Source organism: Dipodomys spectabilis, unplaced genomic scaffold (genome assembly GCF_019054845.1).
Source record: "Dipodomys spectabilis isolate Male_0828 unplaced genomic scaffold, ASM1905484v1 ptg000811l, whole genome shotgun sequence".
NCBI lineage: Eukaryota > Metazoa > Chordata > Mammalia > Rodentia > Heteromyidae > Dipodomys > Dipodomys spectabilis.
In genome coordinates, this window is record NW_024871488.1 from 80,204 (window position 1) to 100,355 (window position 20,152).

General features: G+C 52.9%; 1 protein-coding gene across 1 annotated transcript in view; it reads right to left on the bottom strand.

The window, feature by feature from the left end:
• Positions 1-13,318, bottom strand: part of Ano2 (anoctamin 2) — a gene marked incomplete at its 5' end in the record, with an annotated part of 39,595 nt that extends 26,277 nt beyond the window's left edge. Inside the window, 5 exons of the mRNA XM_042673370.1 lie at positions 1,241-1,341; positions 1,580-1,637; positions 2,640-2,751; positions 11,637-11,832; positions 13,247-13,318. Of these exons, the coding sequence (XP_042529304.1) occupies positions 1,241-1,341; positions 1,580-1,637; positions 2,640-2,751; positions 11,637-11,832; positions 13,247-13,318 (539 nt within the window). The remainder of the gene's footprint in view (positions 1-1,240; positions 1,342-1,579; positions 1,638-2,639; positions 2,752-11,636; positions 11,833-13,246) is intronic.
• Between the last annotated feature and the right edge of the window lie 6,834 nt (positions 13,319-20,152).

Below are 20,152 nucleotides of genomic sequence, written 5' to 3' on the forward strand. Positions count from 1 at the left end.
CCCAGCGACTCAGGAGGCTGGGATCTGAGGATCGCGGTTCAAAGCCAGCCTGGGCAGGAAAGTCCGTGAGGCTCTGATCTCCAGTGAGCCACCAGAAAACCGGAAGTGGCGCTGTGGCTCAAGCGGTAGAGCGCCAGCCTTGAGTGAAAGAGCTCAGAGATGGCACCCAGGCCTTGAGTTCAAGTCCCACAACCCAGAACAACAACAGCAAAAATATGATGTGCATTGTGGTCTGGGCTGGCGGGCTCCTAGCGCTGCTATTTTATTGGTGCTGGGTCCCCGAGAGGATGGCAGGTGGGGGTCGCCTGGGCCACAGATGGCAAAGCCAATGGCAAACAAAGCTTTGCCCATGAGGAGAGTCAACGGAGGACAAATGCCCAACGCCACACGGAGAAGAGGCCCAGAGACCCTGGAAAGCCTGATAGAAGTCTAGCCCTTCTAGGCTGACCCTGGTAACAGAGACAGATAGATAGACAGACAGACAGACACAGAGATACAGAGAGACAGGGAGCAAGGGAGGGAGAGAGAGGGGAGAGAGAAAAGTTTATTATATAGGGATACCAATACCTAAGAAAGACGGAAAAAGAGAGACAGAAGAGTTTGTTACATACAAGACACGCATTTTACCAATCTCAGAGAGAGAGAGAGGGAAGTTCACTAATACAGGATGTCAGTCTGAGAGAGAGAGAGAGATCGTTACCTACAGTCCACCCATCTCAAAGACAGAAGCAACGAGACGGAAATAGAGAGAAAAGTTCATTACATATAGGATGTGAGTCTAAGAAGGAGAGTTTGCTACGGAGGAGATGACAATCTCAGGGAGAGGCACAGACAGACAGACAGAGTGGGGAGAGAGAGGCGTTCATTACAGGCAGATGCCAATCTCCAAGACCGAGAGCAACAGAGACAGAAGGGTTTGTTACACCCAAGATGCCAATCTCACAGAGACGGAGAAAGTGAGATTTTTACATACGGTATGCCAACCTCAAAGAGAGAGAGAGAGAGAGAGAGATGGCATAGGAATCTGAGAGAGTTTGTTGTAGAGGAGACACCCATCTGACAGAGAGAGAAGAGAGAGAGAATTCATTATATCCAGAGCACCGATCTCAAAGAGAGAGAGAGAGAAAGTTCATTCCATATAGGATGTCGATCTAAGCGACGAGAGAGTTTGCTGTCAAAGAGACGCCAATCTCGGAGACCCAGCTCTGGGGAACGGCGAGGGGGGGGGGTCATTACTTACGGGACCCCGATCTCGAAGATGTTGTTCTGGATCAGCTGTTTCCCCAACATGATGATGCTGAGCTGGATGCAGAGCTCCATGAGGCACCCGCCCGGAGCACACTGTGGGGTAGGGGGAGGGATGGGCGGTGAGGCCCGGAGAGGAGGCCTGGTGGGTGAGGCCGGGAGGCCGCGGCGGCGGGGAGGCCACGGGGTGGGGGCGGTGGGGGGGGGGGTCCCTGCACCCAGGGTCCCGGGCATTCCTGTGATGGGGGCTTGGGGGTGGGACTGGACTGAGGGGGTTGGTTGTGCACCCCACAAACCTCCCGGCCAGACACAGAACACCAGAAGCCCTACTGACCTCCTCCATACGGTATCCGTCGAACACGTAGACGTAGCTTCCCGGCCTGCCCACAAACCTGAAATCATACCATGGGAGGAAGATGGAGCTGGGGGAGGGAGGGAGGGTGCTGGGCGGGGCTGAGGGCTGGCTGTCCATCAGCCAGGGAGCAAAGGTCACACCCCACCACCCCCAATTTTCAGGTCGCGGTTTGCTGTGGGTCTGTGGGGATGGGGTATACATATTCTTTCTTATTATTATTTCTTTTGTTGTTGTTATTATTATTTTTTTTGCCAGTCCCGGGGCTTGAACTCGGGGCCTGGGTGCTGCCCCTGAGCTCTTCAGCTCAAGGCAAGCACTCTACCACTTTGAGCCACAGCGCCACTTCCGGTTTTCTGGTGATTCATGGGAGATCAGAGTCTCAAGGACTTTCCTGCCCAGGCTGGCTTTGAACCGTAACCCTCAGATCTCAGCCTCCTGAGTAGCTAGAATGACAGCCGGGAGCCACCAGCATCTGGCTTTATTATTATTATTGTTATTGTTGTTGTTTTTACCCATGTCTCCAGCCTTGTAAACTTCAGTGAGGTTTTCTGAACCAGCCTTGTGCTTTTTGACTGGGGTCACAGGGCATTCGGACCACGATCCTCCTATCTACCGAGAAGCCAGTAGTGGCTGCGTGGCTCCTTTCTCTGGTTCACAGCCCACATTTTGACTTATCCCCACTCCCTTGCCCCCAGAATGAAGGACTGACAAACAGAAAGACCCTAAGACCAGAAGAGGAAGGGATCTGGCGCTCTTCTGAGTCACAGAACCCCAGCTGGTGGCTGCGTGCAATGCGGGCTGTGGAGATGACACCTTGAATCTCGGACATCAGCATCGACTTGTGACACAAGGCCTCAGAGCCGCTGGCTGTCTGGACCTCAACTTCCCACCGGCCTCATCGATTCTTCTAACATTCTAACATTCCCTTGAGGGCCGGGGGGTGTTGAGTCCCTGTGCTGTTTATTTTAGAGCTGAAGCTATTAGCCCCCTCCCCACCCCATCGGGGTCTTAAATGCCGGGTGCTTTGGCTCCATCGTACCTGCCCTTGAAGAAAGCCACGTAGAAGATAGGAGAGTAGGCATTAACAAACTTCAGCAGGAAGGCTTTGAGGATCAGACGCTCTTCGAATGTCTGCTCGGTCTTAGGAACCTCTACACAAGAAGAAACAAAGCCCTGGTGAGATTCTTCCCCAGGCCTGTCTCCCCGTGACATTTGGGGGGGGGGGGGTTGGAACCATTAAAAAAATAATAATAAAAATCATTATTGTCTGTCAGTGGTTGTACCGAAAGAAGCAGTTGATGAACGCGATACTTCTTGATCCACGCCCCCACTTCTTGCCCACCCCTCCCCGCTCTCTTCTTGGTTTTCTTGTGGGATGGACGCTGGGTTCTGGACTGCATTTCCTCCCTCTTCTCCCCTCCATCCGTCCACCCCTCTCCCCTCAACCCCACCTCACCCCTTTCGAGTCCCTGCCTCCTGACCGGTGCTGCTTTGACTTTGGCTTTCTAAGGAGTGGCCACTAGGTGAGTTCTTCCTTGAATCTACCGACTTCAGTGTGTTTCTCTAAGAGCCTCTTTGTCTTTCAATGTAATCCCAAAGAGAAGAAATGAATGTCTAAGTGGGTAAATGAGACCCAGTAAGTGCATAAATGACCAAGCCAGTGGGTGAATACGTGAATAAAATCACCTATAAAATAAGTGACTAATAAATGAATGAAATCACACTGGGAAGAAGGAAACAGTCCTGCTCCTATGGTAAAATTCCTGTCATATTTCTTTTATCTTTTGTTGTTGTTGGTGGTGGTGGTGGTGGGGCTTGAACTCAGGGCCTGAGTGCTGTCCCTCCACTCTTCAGCTCAAGGCAGGCGCTCTACCACTTGAGCCACAGCACCACTTCTGGTTTTCTGGGGGTTCTTTGGAGATCAGAGTCTCACGGACTTTCCTGGCTGGGCTGGCTTTGAACCGCGATCCTCGGATCTCAGTCTCCTGAGAATGGAGGATGACAGGCAGGAGCTACCTGCTGCCAGCTCCTGTCATATTTCAGGTCCTTGGGATGGGCTCAGCTCTCCTGGGGGAAAGGAAAAGGATGGATGTTGAGTGTAGGTCTAAGACCCAAGAGAGATTTGAACCAGCGTAGTTGGGGAGCAGTGGGGGGGGGGGTGTGGGCCAAGAGGAAGATATGGCCACTGAGCCAAAGGAGAGACAAGGTAGAGATACCCAGGGAAAAGTTTCACAAACTTCTACTGCAAAACCCTATTTACTACTCATTGCTAACCTATGTGATGGAAGCCACTTCCGGACATCACCTTTACACTAAAAACAAACTTAAAAAACATGAAAAACCAAACCAAACCATATTTCCTTCTCCATTAATCCTCAGTCAAGATCGAGTGGAAGAATTCTGCATTCACCCTTGGGTGATGAGCTAACCGGGCACAGACAGAGGGTCTGTACGTGGGGCCCTGTGTTACCTAGGTTATACAAGCAGTAGATGCAGAGAGAGAGAAAGAGGCAGAGACAGGGAGGATGGAGGGGAAGAGGAGGGGAGAAAGCAAGAAGGAAAAGAGGGAGGGAAGGAGGAAGGGAAAGATGGAAAGAAAACCTGTTCAATGCAATACTTTGAAAAAGGAAGAAGAAGGCAGAGGAGGAAGAGGAGGAGGAAGAGGAGGAAGAGGAGGAGGAAGAGGAGGAGGAGGAGGGAGGAGGAGGAGAAGGAGGAGGAAGAGGAAGAGGAGGAGGAGGAGGAGGGAGGAGGAGGAGAAGGAGGAGGAAGAGGAAGAGGAGGAGGAGGAGGAGGAAAAGAAGAATTATTTGCGCCCCTGCTCAGCATGCCAAAGGCATAACATTCAAAAGTAACTTAACCATAACTCATCCCTTTAAAATATCCACCCCCAACCCGGATAAGAAAATTAAAACAAATGTCAGGTACAAAATAAATGATCAGGTCCCAGGGCCTGAAAATTTGAGGGTGGGGGGAAGCTTATCTGGAAAGATGCCCGTGAGGGGTTAGGGTGAGGTGCTGGGCTTCCTGTCTGTAACCCCCTTAGAACTACCAGTCCTCATCTTCTGCTCCCTCCAGAAACGCGCCCTACGCCTCCCCCCCTCCACCTCCCCGGTTCTCTAAAGCGCTGCTCTTAGAACTTCTTCGTCGCGGCGTCTGGAAGTGAATTGGATGCCCCCGCCCCACACAGCCCGCTTCCTCCACTCTGATAAATCACACGGCCGGCCGTTATTTATTAGCTCTGTTTCTAAAAGCAGCCGGTGCCTGAGCTTTTAGGGCCGCGCGCCACCATAAATAATGAGCATTTCCAATAAACAATCTACCGCCGCCCGCCGGATGGGCCGCTAAATCAAAACGCCACGTCCTCCGACCGCCGGGAGGAAGCTCTGCTGTCCGTGTGTCCTCTCGTGCCTTTGGCCGGGCCCTTTGGGAGAGGGAAGGTTTGGGGGAGGGGGAGGAGGTGGGTGGGGGGAGAGTGCTTCACTCACAGCGAGGGAAGGAATGGAGCTTTGGGGGTACTGAGGGATGTCGGGGGCAGAGACCTTTGGATCTCTTTTGGAAGCTGGGATATGCGTTGGAGGGGTGAGTTTGAGGGGAGTGGGGGAGAGAGGAAGGGAGAGAGGAAGGGTAGGTGAACACAGATCTAAAATTCCATGTCCACGGGTGACACAACTCGAGAGGAGGGGTGGGGTGGGGAGAGATGGGGGAGAAGGAGGGAAGAGACCACACCGGCGACGAATGTCAAGATAATTTTTTTTTTAAGTAAAATAGAATTAGAAAGAAAAACAGAGTCCGGTGCTCCCCTTCCCCCTTCCCCCTTCCCCCGGGACCTTTGTCCATGTGTCACCGTGGCTGGAAATATGGAAGAGATCGCATGGGATTGGGCCAATGCCCGTGGGTCACCCACGGCCATCTGTGTCTCAAGATCCCCCCACACACACACACACACACAAGATCACAACCCCTGGAGTCCCTATGAGGCCACCGTCCAGCGTTCTGTGGTTGTGCTGAACTTCCAACACATACCCTTTGACTCCATCGCCAGCACTATGGAAGGAGAGCGGCGATGGAAAGAGTTTGACCGGCTGGCGGCCACGCCCCACCGCCCCTGACTCCTGCCAGCCTGAGTCGCAGAGGGGTAACTGGAGACCCCGAAGGGCTCACCTCCCCGAATCCCATCAGAACCAAAGGCTGGCCATGTGACACTTCTTCTTTTATTTTCTTTAAAAAATCTATATTTTTGTTCTGGTCCTGGGACTGTCCCTGAGCTTTTTGGGTTTTTTTTTTTTTTTTTTTGCTCAAGACTGGCGCTCTACCATGTGAGCCACACCTCCAGTCTCTTGCTTTTTGGTGGTTAATTGGAGATTACAGTCTCCCCGGAGTGGCTTTGTGCCTGGGTCCTCAGAGCTCAGCCTCCTGAGTAGCTAGGACGGTAGGTGTGAGCCACCGGCGTCGGCCAACTGCACCCTTTTTCCTTTTGAGCATTAAACTTTGGTTGCACTCTGTCATGAAAAACAATGATTATAGCTGGGTTCCAGGGGCTCCTGCCTGTCATCCTAGCTACTCAGGAGGCTGAGATCTGAGGATCGCGGTTCAAAGCCAGCCCGGGCAGGAAAATCCGTGAGAATCCTCAGCACACTTTTCTAATCACACAAAGCAGCGTAGCCAGCCTCGGGGTACGGGTCTGGAAAAAGCCAGCTGGGCCGTAGAAGGTGGGGAGCTGCCTAAATGTATTTCAGCTGGGACAGGCCTGGCTGGGACAGGGACAGAAGCCGGGGGAATATGGACCCTGGGTCTAAGTGGCTCCATCTTGTCCTTACTACCATCTTGGCATCGTATTGGGTGACGGGGGCCACTTGCTTTGCTTCTGTAGACACTTGCGCTAGGATTCCTTCCCTTGTACCGATCATGTAGGCTTTGCCTTTATAAGCTTTGTTACTAGTTGCATTCAGGGCTCTGATTTTTTTGGGGGGGGGCAGGACAGGGAGGACATGAGTCTTCCCTCAGTCACCGGCTTTGTCATCAACCCCCCCCACCCCACCCCGCAACTCGGCCTCCCATAGAATGATGCTCCTTCTCTCCCTCCCGCCGATCAAATTCCCGTATAACACCCAGAAGGTCTGAGGCCAAGAGCTCTCTCTCTCTCTCTCTTTTCTCTCTCTGTCTCTCTCTCTCTGCTTCTCTCTGGGGGCTAGCAAACTTTTAGCCCACAGCAGTGTTTTCTGCCAGTCCAACCATCCAGTCCCGTTGGGGGGAGGGGGAGGGTGGGAATGAATGGGGCGGGAGGGACTGTCTGGGCCTGGGGTCCAATGCCCATGCCCTAGGGAGGGGTCACCCTCCCCCAGGAAAGCCAATCAGCTGGGTGGTTGGACAGTGGGCACGTGTGTCACCTCTGTCACTAGCTGTGGATACCCCGACCCTTCCTTGTGGGGGTCCTGAGATACCCTGGGAACCCCCGTGTCAAGCATCACTGGCCGGGTGCCGGTGGCTCACGCCTATTCATCCTAGCCGCCCAGGAGGCTGGGATCTGAGGATCATGGTTCGAAGCCAGCCTGGGCAGGAAAGTCCGTGAGACTCTTTTCTCCAATCAAGCATCGTAAGTCAACGTGGGGCTGTGGCTCAAAGTGGTAAAGCAAAAGCAGCTCGGGGACAGCGCCCAGGCCCTAATCCAGAATCACCGGTTTGTTGAACAAAGGAAGGATCTTATAAGAACCGAGCTGTTATAAGAACTCCAAGAACCACTGGAGTCACACAAAAATAAAGAGCTGTTGACCCAACAAGGTAAAATTTACTTCTGCAAAGATCGGGACCGCTATCAGCCAGAACTCCAGCCAGCGAGCACACAGGGCAGGCAGGCCGCTCCCCTATTTATACCTAACACCTTGGGCCCTGCCCCTCTGCCCTGAGTGGCTGAGCTCAGGTTCTCGACCTGCTTGTGATTGGCTAGTTTGAATAGGGCAAAAGGTATTCCCCAAGGCAGCAGCACACACCCCCCGCCCCTCTGCCCTGATTGGCTGAGCTCATGTTCCCGATCTGTTTGTGATTGGCTAATTTGAATAAGGTGAGATGTATTTACACAGGGTGACCATTAAAACACTTTGAAATAAGATGAACAGTACAGGAACCATACCACCCCCTCTGCCATTTCTGGAACAATCTGAGGAGTGTCTTAATTCCATCTTGGAAAAAAAAACAATAGCTTAAGACAAAACCTCACACTGCAAAAACCCTCCCTTTTATCCTAAAACTGTACCTCTGTGTGTGTGTGCGCGCGCATGCGTGCGTGTGCGTGTGCATGCACGTGTGTGCATGTGTGTGCGTGCATGAGTGTGTGTGTGTGTGCATGTGTGTGCGTGTGTGCGTGCATGCGTGTGTGTGTGCATGTGTGTGCGTGCATGTGTGCATGTGTGTGCGCATGTGCGTGCATGTGTGTGTGCATGTGTGTGTGTGCATGCGTGTGTGCATGTGGGTGCGTGTGTGCATGAGTGTGTGCGTGTGTGTGTGTGCATGTGTGTGCGTGCATGTGTGCATGTGTGTGCGCATGTGTGTGCATGTGCGTGCATGCATGTGTGTGCGTGTGGGTGCGTGTGTGCGTGTGTGTGTGCATGTGTGCATTGTGTGCATGTGTGCATGTGCATGTGTGTGTGCACACAAGTGTGTGCATGTGTGCACATGTTTATGCATGTGTGCATGTGCGTGTGTGCATGTGTACATGTGTGCATGTGTATGCGCATGTGTGTGCATGCGTGCGTGTGTGCATGTGCACACATGCATGTGTGTGCATGTGCATGCGTGTGTGTGCATGCATGTGTGTATGTGTGTGCACACCCCATTCCTCTTTTCCTTAGCAGAATACTCCAGGAGAGCCAAGGTCCAACGCAGTCACTTTCCCGCCCACCACTTCCTTAGGAAAGACAGATTTTCCTCACACAAAGGAAGCGAGCCTTGAGCCGGTAGCTGATTGTCCCCTGGTCCGGTGTGTAGCCTCCCTCCATAGCTGAACACCCTCCCATGTGTGTGGGTCAGGGGGGTCACACTGCCCTGCCCAGCTCTCGCTTGCTTGCACCTCACGTACGTGAGATCACTTTGTATAACCAGCACTTTGAGGGATGGACAGATCCCTGGGACGGGAGATGGACCTCGTTTACTCTCAGCCTGGACCCTCCCTGGTGGCTGCACCTCGGGGGGGGGGGGGTTACCCTGGGGCTCCCTCTCCAAAGCCCTATCTGCTTCCTGAGACACCCCTAGATTCCCCTACCCTCCCTGCTTCACCGGTGCTGTCTCCAGAAGCTCAGCAGGCTTTGTACCCCAAAGCTATGCTCACTTAGCAGCCTGGCTGACAGACGTGGGCAGTCGATCTCGCTCTCTCGTGAAAATGGACACTGTGTTTGGAACAGAGACAGACTTCAAACATAGTTCCGATGCCCGAGGCCCACCGAGGTATGCTATTAGGAAGCGGGGCATCCATGAACACCGCCGCCTCCCCCCCACCCCCAATCCCTGCAGGAAACAACTTGGCCAACTTCTCAAGGGGTTTTTATTTTTATTGGCACCAGCTGTTTGCACCTGCTGGGAACAACACGGAGGCAACAGCTTCCTGGGCTCTTAGGAGATCTGGGGCAGGAAGCCAAACGGGTATTAACCCAGCGTGAGAATGGCCAAGGCAAAGCCCCCCACCCCCACCCCAGAGCCTGACAGACATCGCATGCCATTAGGTGGTGACGTGATCCAGAGTTTTGTGTCCCCCGGGGAGCTTGTGGGACACCCCCTCCTCCCCCCCAAAACCAGGCCTCTTGCCTGCAGCTGTGTTGGTCATGGGTACAAGGAAGGGGGGAGGGGGAGCTAAGGCCTCCTGGGGTAACTTCTGCCAGCCTGGGCAGAAAGACCGACCGGGAGATCAGAGAGACTCTGATCTCCAGGAAACCAGCAAAAAACAAAAGCCAGAAGTGGAGCTGTGGCTCACGTGGTAGAGCGCCAGCTACCAGCTTTGAGTGAAAAAGCTCAGGGACGGCATCCAGGCCCTGCGTTTAATCCCTGGCACCAATAAAGGAAAATAAACTACGAGAGACAGAGTCGTTGTTGCTACCTGGTTGGCCAACGCGGTGGGGAACTGCTTGCTGGCAATATGGCCACACAGATCCACACACATTCCAGTGCTTCAATTGTGTGTGTGTGTGTGTGTGTGAGTGTGCCAGTCCTAAGGCTTGAACTCAAGGCCTGGGTGCTGTCCCTGAACTTTTGTGCTCCAGGCTGGTGCTCTACCACTTGAGCGACAGCGCCACTTCCGGTTTCCTGGTGGTTCCTTGGAGATCAGAGTCTCATGGACTTTCCTGCCTGGGCTGGCTTTGAACCTCGATCCTCAGATCTCAGCCCCCTGAGGGATGATTGCTGCTCTGGATGGAAGCATCTGGAAGCCGCCCATGGCCCACTAGTGCCGGGAGCCAGACAGGGCATCTGGATCCGGGCCAGTCTGTGTATGATGGAGAGACAGAGGAGGTACCAGACAATGCAGAGTGACCACACCCGCCGAGCACTTCCTCCAAGGCCTGGTCCTGTCTGTCTCTCCACCAAGTGTCACCCAGCCTTCCTCCCCCTCCCCCCCCCATGTCTTCCCCCATCTAGAGAGCTGTGATTTCCCCTCCCTGCCGAATTCCCACTGTGTTCCCCTCCTCCTACCCTCACTGGGCCCTCAGAAAATCTCTAACGGCACCAAGGATCACATAAAGCCTACAACCCAATCCGTGGGATCACAGTCCTTGCTGATCCCCCCCCCCCACCCATAAAGCCAGGAAGGGAGACACATATATATGTGTCTCATGTGTAAATGCCCAGGGGGGAAAAAATCCAGAACTGTGGCTCTGGAGGGAGAATCTGCCTGGTTGGGTGCAGAAGTCCAAAGTGAGGGGTCACTCTGGGAACCCCAGGATGGAGGCCGCCCCGAACCCCCGGTTCCCAGCGGAAGGCTGTGCTGAGGGAATTGCTCTCACCCCATCTTTGGACGGTCCAGTTTCTAACTGATCAGTGCATGGACGCCACCATTATCATGAACTTGACACCTCTCTCCCCAGAGCCAGAAATGGGGCGGGCGGGGGGGGGTCATCTCAGGCTTGAGAAAATAAAGGGGGGTCCACTGGGGGCCCATCCAGAATAAAAGCAAGGGAGAAGATCTCCGACTGGCCCTCCTCTCCCACTCCCCACTCCCCCCCCTCCCGCCCCATCTCATGGACACAGATGTCAGGGTGCTCAAATGACGCTTGTGTCTGAAATTGGGGGCCCCCCCCGGGCATCATTTCTCACTGGACAAAGTCTGATTTTTTTCCCCCCTTTGAAGTCTGCACAGTCACTGGGGGGGAATGTGAGAATTTTCTAGGCTAGATAAGACCTTTGGGGCTCAAGTATCAAGAGGCTCTTGGTGGGGGTGGCTGGGCCGGGAAAAGGAGGAAGCAAATGTTATGGTTTATTACTCTTCTCCCCTTCCCCAGGAAGCGGTAACTCTGTCTCACAAGCTGAGCTACAAAAGAAGAGACCCACGGGGCGCCGGTGGCTCACCCCTGCCATCCAGGAGGCTGAGACCTGAGGATGGAGGTTCGAAGCCAGTCCGGGCAGGAAAGTCAGCGAGACTCTGATCTCTAAGGAACCAACCACCAGAAAACTGGAAGTGGCGCTGTGGCTCAAGGGGTAGAGCGCCCGCCTTGGGCGGGGGGGGGGGGGGGAGCTCAGGGGCAGCGCCCAGGCCCTGAGTTCAAGCCCCGTGACCGACCGTAAACAACCCCAAATGAATAGAAGTAGTGGCTGATAAGTGTGAAATCCCTGTCGTCTAAGACAACCTGAGACCAGAGGGCTGAGGTTTGGGACCAGCAGAGAGCACAGACATACTAGTCCCTCACTTTTTCGGCTCCAACGCACTGCACGCCGCACGTCCTGTTCCCGGTGCTTCTTTTCTATTTGCGTCTTCGCCACCCAACCCCGCCTTGGACAGGAAGAACTAGGGGTGGGGGGAGGCAGGGGAGGGGGGGACGGGGTGCCGACTCCGTACCGATTTTGGTGAGCCACTTGGCCACGGCGCCGTAGATCTCGTCCAGGATGAGGATGACCACGAGGTTGATGATGACGGCCGTGGCGGTCACCGTGACCCGCACGTTGGAGCGCGTGGCCTTGTTGAGGGACAGAGCGGCCGCCATGGTGATACGGTACACGATGACCCCGAAGACGATGGAGAACGTCAGGGCGATCTGGCCGGGAAGACGGGAGAGGACATGACCGAGTGCGCCATTATTGAGCACCTACGGTGTCCCGTCACTGGGCCCACCTGGAGCGCCTGGTCTGTTGTTGAGCAGTTATGGAGTGCCAATTGGTCGGCAAAAAGCTACACCGGAGGTGTGGCTCATGCGGTAATGTACCTCGCCAAGCAAATAAGCTGAGCAACCCCAGGATACCAACAAAAATCACCACTGACACAACCAAATCCTTTTCATGGCAAACCCGATCCTGTCTGAAGTGCTCTGAGGTAATTACCAGCTCTTGGGAAACTGATCATCCTCAAGAAATCTCATACAGATGGGTAAGTTAATGCCTTTAGTTTGGCTCTCTTGTTGGTCACTAACTTTCACTAACACAGCTGTGTTACACACACACACACACACATACCCATTCTAAAGCCGGGCCACTGGTAGCTCACACCTGTCATCCCAGCTACTCGGGAGGCTGAGATCTGAGGGTCACGGTTCAAAGCCAGCCCTGGGCAGGCAAGTCTGAGAGTCTTATCCCCAATTAATCACCAAAAACTGCAAGTGGAGCTGTGGTTCAAGGGGTAGAGCACCAGCCTTGAATGGAAAAAAAAAGCTCAGGGGCAGCGCCCAGGCCCTAAATTCAAACCCCAGGACCGGTGCCAAAAAAACATAAATAAGTTCTCCCAAACATAGAGATAAATATAGCAATGACACTAAAGAACCAGGCTTAGAAAGCTGGGCACACACCTGTAATCCTAGCTACTCAGGAGGCTGACATTGGGAGAATCACGGTTTGAAGCCAGCTGGAGCCAAAAAGCTCATGAGGCCTCCCCCGGCCCCCATTCACAACCAGTAAACGCAAAAACAAACCAGATTCCAAGGCCCCATGTCTCTCTCCCGTGGCTTCCTGTCCCACATCACAAACCACCAGGAGGAAGCCACTCCCTGAATTCCTTCAGTTCTAGCAGGCTGGCCCAACTCTGCAGCCATTTTTCCTAGAGTTTGAACTCAGGGCCTGGGTGCTCTCCCTCAGCTCTTCAGCTCAAGGCGGGCGCTCTACCCCTTGAGCCACAGCGCCACTTCTGGTTTTCTGGTGGTTCATGGGAGATAAAGAGTCTCACAGGGACTTTCCTGCCCGGGCTGACTTTGAACCGTGATCCTCAGATCTCAGCCTCCTGAGTAGCTGGGATGACAGGCGGGAGCCACCGGCCCCTACCTCCTCCCTCTCTTGAGTTCTAGGCCTGGCAATAGGAAAGGTCCTCTCTCAAAACCTCTCCCTGGTCTACTAGCATCCGGTGTGTAGGGTCACGGGCCTTCATCCTGGCCCAGATCTTCCTGCGTGGTACGCGCTGTTACCCTCCCAAAATAGACAGAGTAACGCGGGGACAAAGCCCCACGCCCCTGGGCAGGGAGTTACCATGAACAGGATGGAGGCGAAGTTCATCAAGTAGCCAGGGAACCGGTCTTTCCAGGTCAGTTTGTCTTCATCCTGGTGGGAGAGACGAGAGGAGGATCGAGATCAGAAATAGGCGTTAGTGAATTTGCTCGCCACGATGCATAAATCTGCATGCTATTAGCATCGGTCACTCTCTACCTACGGCTGTGGTTCTAATACCCAGAATGCACTTGACTTATTTCCGCTTATTTATTGATTGATGGAGTCATTGGTGGGGCTTGAACTCGGGGCCTGGGCGCTGTCCCTCAGCTCTTCTGCTCAAGGCTGGCGCTCTACCACTTGATCCACAGCACCACTTCTGGTTTTCTGGTGGTTCATGGGAGATCGGAGTCTCATGGACTTTCCTGCCCAGGCTGGCTTTGAACTGCGATCCTCAGATCTCAGCCTCCTGAGTAGCTGGGATGACAGGCGGGAGCCACCAGTACCCAGCCCGTGTCCCATTCTTTAAAACATACACACACACACACACACACACACACACACACACACATGCAACATGTCCTGTTAAGTAGCTGTACACAGGGCTGCTACTCCACAGGTGTGTTCTGGCTGGTGATTGTCTCTGGCTGTGAACAAGGTTGGTTTTAATGTCCGTCCACTGGGGCTCATGTCCCCAGTTCCAGGACAGGGCAGCTGGGGTGGTGTCCGGCCTCCAGCAAGCATGCACGGAGCCGTTCCCGGTGTCTGTGCAGCGGGGCGGGGTGTGGCGGCAGGCCCCTGTTTTAGGCCAGTAAATATCACACTCGTGCAGTGGCTGGGTTGGAGAGGAAGTTCAAGTTCACAGGAAATCAGCGTGCCCCTGAATGCTTCCCGCCCGGCGGGAAGCCACACTCCCATCAGCCACCAGGGCATTTCCTGACTTTTGTTCTTCCTTTTCTCAGACGATGATGATGACTTTGATTAGCGCGTGTCCCTCCGCTGAACCAGTAGGAGTGTTGTTCTGTTTATTTTCCTTGCCACGCGTAGGCTATAGGCATCTGGGTCTCTCAGCCCCTTCTCCCGATGACTGCTTGCCCTGATCTGTTTTCAGATCTGAACTCCATCTGCCCTGCCACTCTCCTGGCCCACCAAGAGGGCCGATTGGTCCTCTTGCAGAACCACAAGGTTTTGCCAGGGTATTTTTGCCTCCCTTCCTCCCTCCTTTCCTTCCTCCCTCCCTCCCTTCCTTCCTTCCTCCCTTCCTCTCTTTCTTCCTTCCCTCCTTCCTCCCTTTCTTCCTTCCCTCCTTCCTCCCTCCCTCCCTTCCTTCCTTCCTCCCTCCCTTCCTTCTTCTCTCTTTCCCTTCCCTCCCTCCCTTCCTTCCCTCCTTCCTTTCCATTCTTTCCTCTTTCCTCCTTTCCCTCCTCCCTCCCTTCCCTTATCTCTCCCTCCTTCCTCCCTCAGTCCCTCCCTTCCTTCCTTCCTTCCTTCTTCCCTCTTTCCCTTCCCTCCTTCCCTTCTTTCCCTCCCTCCCTTCCTTCCTTTCCTCCTTCCTTCCTTCCCTCCTCCCTCCCTCCTTCCTCCCTCCTTTCTCTATTCCCTCATCCCTCCTTCCCTTCTTCTTCCCTCCCTCCTTCCCTCCCTCCCTCCCTCCCTCCCTCCCTCCCTTCCTCCCTCCCTCCCTCCCTTCCTCCCTCTCTCCCTTCTTTCCTTCCTTCCTTCCTTCTTAGGACTGTCCTGCAACCACGCCAGCCCTCCACGCATGCTTCCTGGGAAATCGCCCCCAGCCAGAACCCCGGTAACCAAGCCATCCCTGGCCATCAGCACCCTGTCGGGCATAGGGACTGGCGGGCACCAGGTGGGCCTGGCCACAGCCGTCTGATGGCAGGGGACGTCTCTTCCTGGGGCACGCCTCCTGGGCACGGCACAGTGCCCAGCGGAGACCCGCCGCTGGGCCTGAGGGAGCTGGCTTTCCTGTGTGTCCCTGCCAGGTAAAGCCCTCAAGGGCAGGCAGCAGGGGCGGGGCTGGACTCTGGCTTGATTACGTCACTCATTCCTGCCTCGGTTTCCTTATCTGTGAACTCCTGTCCTCTGGAAAGTTATGAGGAATGTATATTAAATATATATTATAGTATATTGATATACAATTATATCATTAATTATATCATTAGTTAATTATATCAATTACAGAATTCTTATTCTGTAGTGTATAATTATGATATGTAATGCGTGATATGTATATAATTATATTAATTACCTTATAATTATATGATTCATATAATATATAACGCATATGCGTTATATATTATAAGCATATAATAAATTATAAATTATAAGGCTGGGAAGGTGGCTCAGTGGTAGAGTGCTCCCCTCGCATGCCTGAGGCCCTGGGTTCGATTCCTCAGCACCACAGAAGCAGAAAAAGCCAGAAGCGGCGCTGTGGCTCAAGGGGTAGAGCACTCGCCTTGAGCTAAAGAGCTGAGGGACAGCGCCCAGGCCCAGAGTTCAGGCCCCACGACCGACAAATCAAAACAAATTATATGTTATGCATTATAAATATATAATAAATATGTATAAATAAAGTATATAAAAATATATTTATATCATTATATATATTTATCATGTATTTAATATGATATATACTTTTAAATTTATAATAGATACAACGGATAATATATAATTTATATGATGTGATGGATATATATTCTGTAACTACATAGAATATATAATATAAACTATAACTATATTTTTTGGGGGTGCTCCGGTCGTGGGGCCTGAACTCTGGGCCTGGGCGCTGTCCCTCAACTCTTCAGCTCAAGGCTAGCGCTCTACCACTTGAGCCACAGCGCCACTTCTGGCTTTTTTCTTTTTGCTTATGTGGTGCTGAGGAATCGAACCCAGGGCCTCAGGCATGCAAGGCAAGCACTCTACCACTGAGCCACCTTCCCAGCTATAACTATATTTTTATATTATAATATACCATATATTATGTTATAGGTAATTATATATGTTTATATAACTATGTATGATACACCTAATCGAATCTATATTCTTCATATAGTCCTTGTACCCATGATGCTCTCACAGTAACAGGTTGGTGGGGTCCCAGTCTTAGGACCCCATTGGCTGCGGCGGTGGCTTGGGAGGCGGGTTCAGCGTGGAAGGATGAAGGACCGACTTCTCCAATCCCCTTTGCAGCTGACTCAGATGGAAGCTTCTCCTGGGCCTTGCAGGGACCCAGAGCCAGCCGGTCCCGGACCTCATTTCTCAGCCAGCTGAGCCCTCCGCGGACCTCTTCCCCGGTGTCATTAATCCCTGGACAATGGAGCGTAAGCACGCCTTCCCCCGAGCCGTCCCGTGGCGGTGGGTAGTGGAAGAACCGGGGACAGTTTGAGGTGTGTGTGGGAAATGTGTGCACAGGTATCAAGGGTCTGAGCCACGGAGGCTCTGGGCGCCTTCCGGGGCCCCCGTTCTTCACACCGCTCCCGATTTCCATCTTTTTTTTTCCATCATAAATCCACAACTTGCCAAACCTCTGCCACGAAACACAGCAACATTATGAAGTCTTGAACCGCCAGACAGCTCGGGCTTCACTTCAACCAGACACCTGGGAGCAGACACGATGTGAACCTTGCCCTGCTCTTCCTTTTAGTATTATTATTATTATTATTTGCCAGTCCTGGGGCTTGAACTCAGGGCCTGGGCGCTGTCCCTCAGCTCCTTTTGCTCAAGGCTGGTGCTCTATCACTTGAGCCACAGCGCCACTTCTGGTTTTCTGGTGGTTCATGGGAGATCAGAGTCTCATGGACTTTCCGGCCCAGGCTGGCTTTGAACCGAGACCCTCAGATCTCAGCCTCCCGAGCAGCTGCGATGACAGGCGGGAGCCACTGATGAGCACCCAGGCCGGTTACAGGAGCCTCCTCCCTGGCTTCCCATGATCAAGAGGACTCCTCCCCCAGTGCTCCACCCGCCACCCACATCTGGCCTCTTGTGGAGGGGGAGGGGTCAAGATAGAAAGCAAGTGCAGAACCCCAGCTCTGTGGCCAGGACAGGGAGGGAGGGAGGGAGGGAGGGAGGGAGGAGAAGAGAGGAAGAAGGGAAGGAGGGGGGAGGGAGGAAGGAAGGAAGGAAGGAAGGAAGGAAGGAAGGAAGGAAGGAAGGAAGGAAGGAAGGAAGGAAGGAAGGAAGAAAGAAAGGAAGGAAGGAAAGGAAAAAGGGAAGGAGGAAGGGAGAGGGGGAGGGAGAGAGGGAGGAAGGGAAGGGAGGAGAAGGATGAAAGGAAGGAGGAATGGAAGGGAGGGAAACAGTGGAAGGAGGAAAGAAGGAGGGAGAGAGAAAAGAAGGAAGGAGGGAAAGGAAGGAAGGATAAAGGAAGAGAGGAAGGAAGAAGATGGGAGGAAGAAGAAAAGAAGGAAGGAGAAAGGAAGGGAGGAAGAGAGGGAGAAAGGAAGAAGGAAGGAAGGAAGGAAGGAAGGAAGGAAGGAAGGAAGGGAGGGAGGGAGGGAGGGAGGGAGGGAGGGAGGGAGAGAAAGAAGGAATAATGAGAGTCAGGGAGGGAAGGAGAAGAAGAATATCCCTGGGCAAATGAAAGGCATAAGAGGGCAGACACCCTGCAGGACTTCCAGCTCTTCTCCCCCCACCCCTCCCATCTGTTCGTCCCGTGTGCCCTGGATAATGGGAGCTGGCAGATCTGACAGGCAGCTCCCTGGGGCGGCCCAGGAGACAGGGTGGATGCTAATCAAGACGGACTTGGAACCCGCTCTCCCTGAGATGTGACAGGATCGCTCAAGCTCAGCACTCTACAGGGCCGTCCAGCCCTGCCCGGCCTTGGCCCGGACCCTTCAGGCACCGGTGGGGTGGCTGGCACCAACCCCAGCTCAGGGGCCAAAGGCCAGCCTGGCACACGGGGACCACGGCCTAACGGTGATCACCCCAGACACTGAGGAGACTGAGATCTGAGGATCGCGGTTCAAAGCCAGCCTGGGCAGGAAAGTCCATGAGACTCTGATCTCCCAGGAACCACCAGAAAACCAGAAGTGGCGCTGTGGCTCAAGCGGTCGAGCGCCCGCCTTGAGCTGAAGAGCTGAGGGACGGCGCCCAGGCCCAGAGATGGCCACGCATCTTGGGTTCTCAGCCTCGTGGCTGACCACGGAACGGCCCCTGCCCCACACCTGCCCGCCCCCCCCCGGCTGAACCTTGGATCAGCCTCTACATGGATGAGACCCCCTGTGTTTGCACCCTGGAACCACATGCCCGATCAAGCAGGGTTGTTGGGTGTTTTCATGTGGAGTTGTCGAATGACCAAGCTGAAAAGAACCCTCAGATCCTTCTCTTCCAGCGCACAGGCCCCCAAATAACAACTAATAATAGCCACGTTCCAGGTCATAAAGCAGATCTCCAAGGTACCCCCACAAATATCAGAACCAAACGCGTCCACATCCTCTAACAACGCTAGGGAATGAGGGATAATAGCCAAGAGAAAGAGGAAGAGGAAAAATGTCTTCCCCGATCCCACAGTCATGGAATCCATAAAAGTATGCGCCTACGGAACTCAGAATGAGGAACTCATAAGTGTGTTTTGTCGTTTTGCTCACGGACGGATGCGGGTTCCTTGGACGGTCCCTGGTACCTGAATACTTGTTAACTTAAAGGGGAAAGAACAAATGAGTGAGCTAAGGGATCAGGCACCTGCATACTTCAAACAGAAAAGAAATAGCCGGGCGCCGGTGGCTCCCGCCTGTCATCCCAGCTACTCAGGAGGCTGAGATCTGAGGATCGAGGTTCAAAGCCAGCCTGGCAGGAGACATCTGTGAGACTCTTATCATCAATTAGCCAACAAAAAGATGGAAGCAGAGGTGTGGCTCAAGTAGTAGAGCACCAGCCTTCTGCAAAAAAAAAAAAATAGCTCAGGGACAGCGTCCAGGCCCCAAGTTCAAGCCTCAGGATAGATAAACTGTCTGTCTGTCTGTCTGTCTGTCTGTCTGCCTGCCTGTCTACCTATTTATCTATTTACCTCTATATAGGTAGAGCTATATAGCTAGAAAGATGTATATATCTATATGTATATATGTGTGTGTGTATGTAGGTATATTTATGTGTATACATATATGTACAGATACATAAATATATGTGTAAACAGATATATACACTACATTTAAATATATATATTTTGGGGAGGGGGGTCCGGTCGTGGGGCCTGAACTCTGGGCCTGGGCGCTGTCCCTCAGCTCTTCAGCTCAAGGCTAGCGCTCTACCACTTGAGCCACAGCACCACTTCTGGTTTTTTTCTTTTTGCTCATGTGGTGCTGAGGCATCGAACCCAGGGCCTCAGGCATGCAAGGCAAGCGCTCTACCACTGAGCCACCTCCACAGCCCCGATTTTTATATATTTTACATATAGTTATATATGTAGTTATATATATACACCATGCACACACACACGCGCGTGCACACACACACACACACACAAGACAGTTTTCTCAGCAAGTATCAGTTAACAATCTGGAACCAAAAACAAGTTGGAAACTCCAAGAACACAAACCCACAGGGGGAAACAATTTTTTTTTAAGTTAAAAATCAAACCACAGACCCCAGCCGTTGTCTCAGACATTTGAAAATGACTTTTATCAAAGCCTAAAGAAATAAATAACCCTTCCTAATGCCTTCCAGAGAACAAGAAAGGAACGCGCCCAACTCACACCATGCAACCTGTCCAGGTCTGGTGAGCGAATGGAAAGTCTTAGGCCAGGTTCATTAGTTAATGTAGACACGAAAACCTACATAAAACACCAAGCCACAAACACAAGGACACCATGACCTGGATGGGTTTTGTTTTTTTTTAAATCAGGAAGACATGTATAATCTAACGTAAGGGTTTGATTGATGAAGTTCACGCCATACACGCAGCGGTGGAAGGAGAAAAGCCACGTGACCGTTTTCAATCAATGC